Consider the following 6,335-nt stretch of genomic DNA (forward strand, 5'->3'; position numbering starts at 1 on the left):
TTAGTTTTTAAGTTTGCAGTATTAGATCTTCAGCGAAAATTTTTTCGGTCAATTGAAGTTGAAGCTCAGACAAGTTAATGCCTTGGTCACTTGTCCGAAAGGACAAGTAGGTAAAAAAGTTAATGTAGAGCCTTGTCTCTCAGAGCTTTTATTTACAGTTGTATTGATAAGGTCATTCAAGTTGGATAATGTTTAAGGAAACCTTGTTTTAAAGTTTAGAATACATCTTCCTCATATTCAGTTGCAATGGCTCAATAACAAACAAATCTAGTATATTCTAGTTTATGTCCTTGTTGTATACAATTTTAGGTTAAAAAACAATAAAATAATAAAAATATCTATTTGGTAATTCTTAAGGAATTCTTGAGGAACATAATACTCCACTATACTACAGAGAAATCATATGGGTGAGTTCAACATGCATTAGACATGCACCCTTTTTTTTGGATGACTTTAATCAATAAACTTTTTTTTATTAAAGCATAAAATTAAAACAATGCCAATATTTACCATTATATGATTACACAATACTACCAAAATGGCCTTTAAGTAACATCATTTGACCAGGATTTTATGACATTGCAAATTTCTTAAGTTGTCTTTATGACCTTTAATGAAAAGAGCCATCTTGGATGAATTTTGTATAGTAAATTTCACAAAAATTCAACATAGTGTGCATTACTTTTAAGATTTGTTTTTACTAGAATGTCCATGTCACCATACACTATATGATGCATGGATATATAATTCCTTTTTTTCATAGAGATATACAGGTATACAGTGTAATACCCAACCGAAAGCTTTTTTTTGGAAGATTTAAAAATAATGATGATGTGAAACATTTTAGGACAACTAGAAATGGACTCTGTCCTTATTTCTTTAACTAGAAGTTGATAAGCCCTAAGACCAGGCAAGGTTGCTGTATGTGAACATGGTGAAGAGATAGACTAGGAACTGTTTTCCCTCTATTGTGAAATAAAAGGTTAGAGATCAACTGTAACAGGCTAGGGGTTGATGTTTATGAACAAAATCTCTGTTGACCTTTCAACAATTAATTTTTAAATTTTTGATTCCTAAGCCGTATTTTTATAAACTGAAGTGGAGAACTTGGCCAGTAGTAGAAAATACTGCTAGGCATTGCATTTCCTACATAAATCACTTACCCTCGACAGATTCTGTTGAACAACTCTCATGCTCTCCTTCCATTCCTTTCCTCTAATATAGCTTCGGTGCAATTTTTCCATTTTTTTCCTTAGTTCATTATGTTTGGTACTGGAGACACCTGTGAACAGATTCAAATATCAATTAATTATATAAGTAATTTCACATGTTGTAGTGCCAGTTTTCAGATAAGTGTGCTAAAAATATGCATAAGATACTACCTGAAAAATCTCTGCATCAAAATGGTTCTCTAAAAGAATAACCTATAGATACTACCTATCTGTAGGATATTACGGCAGCAATAAAATTCATTTCTTTGACCAATGGATTTCTATTGTCTGAATTTATTTTTGTTCATTTGTTAACATTATCCAATGGTACTTGTTTTTTTCTTTGATGTTTCATGATTGAAATATGGCATACAGTGATGATGTTTTGGTTATTGGATGTGATATTTGTAAATATTAATAAGTCCTGCCTACTTTACCTCATTGGTCAACTCCAAATAGATGCACAATCACCAGATATTTTTCCAACACGCCAAACGTATCAATTAAAAAATTGCCAAATGAACAGACAACCAATGTTTTGACACAGTGTGGCGATCGAAAGTTAAACCCGGGCCTCTAAGTTGGTAAGCAAATTTCTTTAAACACTTGCAACCACAAATAATACTTACACTCTCCCATGATGCCATTCTTTTCAATATCTAAATCCAAATTTCAATAATTTTTTTTTTACTCCCTAGCAATAATGTATTTTCAAGAACAATTTTGTTCAATATTTCTTAATCAAAAAATACAATAAACATGATAAGAAAACTTAAGTTAAGAAGGTTAAGTTGAAAAAAAGAAAAAAAAATTGAGCACATTGTCAGTGACCGATTGTTATTCTTGATGAATGCCGGGGTTTGATAAGGGGTATAACTCTGTAATGAAGCATGTGTTTCGCTCAAAAGTGGCATACCAAACTGAATGTCATATAAAGTATTTTCATTAAAAAAAAAAAACTAATTATTTAACTTACAATAAAAAAGGATATAATTTGTCACCAAAATTTCCCTTGTTAATTTTTTCAAATTGTCAAAATGCCAACAAATAAAGATACACTCATTAAAAATGTCAATTCATCCAAAAGCCTTTCACAGCATAGTTACCCACTCACCCAATTTCAGCAGGTTACACCTATTTTTTTTACCCCTTAACCTGTTTCTTGTTTAAAACATTGTGGATCATACTATTCACATGACTTTTGTTGAACAACACAAAAATCTTCAAATTTTCGGACTTGTTTTGTAAATAGTTTCCATGAGCAATTTCCAGTTATCATCCAAGCTTGGATCTATGTAACCAATGCCGATGGTTGTGTACAGTGTGTAACAGGCCAATTACAGTGTGAGCCGAAAGCACTAGCCCAATGCCCGAACACAAGTAAAAATTCTGTCTGGCAAGTAGAATGCAGGTTGTTTTATACTTACATCCCTACAAAAGTTAGAGAGCGGAAACTGAAATTTTCTTATTTTTTTCTAAGTTCAAGAGGGATAACTATGTCAAAAAGCATCTGACCATGACCAAATTCGAATGACCTGCGTATTCCTATGACATATCCATATGTCAAATTTGAGTTGAATGTGTGCAACTGTTGCCAAGATAATGAATGGAAAGTCAGTGATGACGGAACAGGGTAACACTATATGTTCCGGTCATTTTATGGCGGGGGCATAAAAAATTGTCTGAAAAGATTAATTTTCTCGATTGAAAAGTTTTTGCTTTCTCCAATCTTTTTTTTTTTGTCTCTTGGATATATTTATAATTTGTCATTTCCCATTGCCATGTTTAAATATAGCTAATAAATGCAAAGAAAAAATAGAGACGGAGACTGTTATTGACATCAAGAAATAACTTGATTTAAAATGCACCTCAGAGTTTCTAACGAATGAAAGAATTAGTAGTTGGCCATGACTCGGTTATTTATGAACATGCAATGAAATGTTTATTATAAAGTGCATCGAACTACATCATTTTGTAAAACAATAAAGTTTAATTACTAACAGGATAAAAGAACTGAAATGAAATGACGAAACAGAGGGTTAATTAATAGGAATTCAATTTTTGAAATTAAATAATGAGCCTTGTTGATTAAATCTAACAGGGCTATGCAATAATATTGCTCTTTAGGTATATTGCAATTCATTGACAAAAATTAATAAAAATTATTATTGCGATACATTTTCTCAGTACGATATACCAGCAAAATGCTTGGGCTTGGGATTTCTAAAGTAATTAATTACGAAATTTAATGTGTCAATCAAGCCAAACAGTAAGATTGTTGACTTGTTGTTGTATGGTTGTATTTCGTTGTAAAACTGAAGTGAAATCAAGAAGAACTTTCTTGTTACAATGCATTTATAACAGTAATATACACTCTGCTTATAATTTATAATTATAGTAAAATATTGCATTTATTAAAGGAATATACACTCTGCTTATAATTGGAGGTTAATAAAATAAGAAAAGGTCATTTTAACTGTTATTGAAAATATTGCAATACACATCGCAATATAAATAAAAAATATTATAGTATATCGCAATACCCTAAACATGCTAAAATCTAAGAGAATAAAACAAAACTGTCGTTTTATTTTTGTGCACTTTTAAGGGGGATAGTAAAAGTAATTTGGGCTTGTAAAATTAGCCACTGTTAGCCCAACTGGGCTAGTGTTGGAAGAAGTTTTTGGCGCACACTGCAATTATCAGTACATGCGTCAAAAACCAACTGCGAGTTGTTTTGAAAAATCAAAGTCATTAATAAATGGCTATTAAAGAACAAAAATTAAAATAACAAGATAGGTATCAGGGCCAACAGTAACAACACCAATGAAAAGAGAAAAAGAAATGATGTACATAACAAGGAATCTTGGGGAAACAAATTTCATTGGATAAAAAATAAAGTGATTGAAGAAAGTATGAGGCTTACTATATGTTACATGTAAATTTGAATTTATTAGGTTTGGACTCTGCAGATTAAAATTATCTTCAAACAGAAACTTGACATACTTTCAATATCAATGCAGACTCTGATATGGTTCTCAGTATTCAGAAAACAAAACCTACATACTTTAATAATGCAGGTGAATACTGTACAAAATATGAAACCTTAAATGCCCTTTTATCATGTGATTTTCATAAAATTAATGAATTTAATTAATGAAAAATTTAAATTTTATTATTGAAAGTTACAATACTTCTTTTTAATAAAATAGTAATAAGCAAATGCTGATTATATATAATTATGGTAAATATGTTGTGAATGTTGTTTAATATGCGTTATGACCAAACTTCTTAACTTCCAAAGAAGGTCATAACCACTTTTTTTTTAATTACATGTTGGAGGTTGAGAAGTATGTTTCCAAGACAAGGAATAAGTAAGAAAAAATACTTAATGCATTGTAATATTTACAAAGGGTCTCATAATTTAAATGAGGTTGCATTATGTTGAAGGAAAACAACTGTTAATGTAAATTACATCTTCTTTGTCTATCATGTATATTCTGAGTTTTAGTGTAAATACATGCCATATATCACAATTAAAAGTTACATTCATAGATGTCATCAACTAATCAAGAAATATTCTTTTAAAAATATATTCCATATTCTTGGACTGTTTGAGTGATATAATGTACATGTCATCTGCATAAAACATAAAACGGAGTCAAGGTTCTAAAAGATCAATACTGGTTTGTTTCCAAAACAGGAAGACTGCTTGACATATACTTCCAGGATTAGTTTCTGTTGTTTTGTAGACGTGGATATTCTATATCGTAATACTGTACAGAGTTCATTCGTCAAAAATAAAACAGTACACGGATACAGATGCTGTTGCAACAACTTCAGGGCATATATTAAGACGTAAACAAACATCTTCAACCCCTCCCTCGCACGAACACATGAATTTGCAACAAAAACCAAAAGTCATATCATAAAAAAAGGATTCTTTGCTTGTCTAAATTGTTACCAACCCTTGTTTCTCATTCCTACCTGAAGAAATATCTCCATTTTCCATGTAATTTAGGGATATTCCTGAACTGGCTGCCATCTTTGATTTTTCAAGCCTCGATTAGGCGGCCTCTAGATGCTAAATATGCATTTAAAATTGCAGCTACATTTCAGATTTTAGATTAAATAGGAAAATACCTATCCATTGCTCGTATTTAACGTAAAAAATGCACCGTGTCGCTTCATGGAAATGCAGTATCCATGGCTCGATTTGGTGCAACTACATTCACTTCGTAGAAAATTATTTAGGTCTTTTCGGGGTCAATCAAACGCTTGTGGGTTGGCTGAAAATTTTCGTGACGTCATATCTAATATTTAAGAATCTGAACTTTTACATACAAAACGAATATATTTAAGCAGACTGTACAAGTTATTCTTCCTGGTGCTTTTTTCCAAGTGCAGAGACGGTTATCGTAGTTGTTACGATTTTTCCGGACAATATCGATATATACCCGGAGATTCTCGACTTTTCCCCTATTATCTGGATTATATATTTGAATGACATATTTTATTTTATTATATGATTGAATTATAATCCTTTTATTTGATTAGCTGAGATCCAACATTATAGAAAAAATACTACATTATCATGATTCACCTGCATGAATATAAGGATTTATTTTTTCTACATTGGACTAAAAATAGATTGGAAAATTCCAAATTGATACAAATAGTTCTGGAAGCACCCAATGTCCACTCAGGTGACCTTAGGTAGCACTGAGGCATACAGAATTCTTGATGATCTAGGGGTAGAACTGAAGGGGGTGCCTCCCCCCCCCCCCTACAGTTTTTTGTGAACATAAATTTTTACTTTTTTTTTAATTAGATATGAAATGTTCATTGAAAGACCCCTTTTCCCGTTAATGGACCTTACCCCATAAATGAAATAAAATTAATAAAATATGTTGGAAGAATTCTCCTCTTTGGGGGGTTGAAGTTTTTTTTTTTTTAGGTAAATTGTCTCCTTTTCTTATTATAACCCCCCTTTTTTCAATTTTTAATCGATCCTTAAAATGTGCATGCCATTTATTTTTTCTACATCTCACATATATTTAAAACTAATACATATGGTATGCATATTTTATTCCCATTTCTCATTGTTTGCTGGAACTTCAGGAA

General features: G+C 31.2%; 1 protein-coding gene across 1 annotated transcript in view; it reads right to left on the reverse strand.

Moving 5' to 3' along the window:
• The window catches only part of LOC133194089 (mediator of RNA polymerase II transcription subunit 1-like), a 35,048-nt gene extending 29,572 nt beyond the window's left edge, over positions 1 to 5,476 (reverse strand). The window contains exons 1-2 of the mRNA XM_061330048.1: positions 5,199 to 5,476; positions 1,164 to 1,282 (exon numbers count right to left, since the gene is read on the reverse strand). Coding sequence (XP_061186032.1) covers positions 1,164 to 1,282; positions 5,199 to 5,256 — 177 coding nt within the window. The 5' untranslated portion in view covers positions 5,257 to 5,476. The remainder of the gene's footprint in view (positions 1 to 1,163; positions 1,283 to 5,198) is intronic.
• Positions 5,477 to 6,335: the final 859 nt, after the last annotated feature.

Source organism: Saccostrea echinata, unplaced genomic scaffold (assembly GCF_033153115.1).
Source record: "Saccostrea echinata isolate AGI-Se365-2 ecotype Australia unplaced genomic scaffold, CSIRO_AGI_Sech_v1 ptg000028l, whole genome shotgun sequence".
Lineage (NCBI taxonomy): Eukaryota > Metazoa > Mollusca > Bivalvia > Ostreida > Ostreidae > Saccostrea > Saccostrea echinata.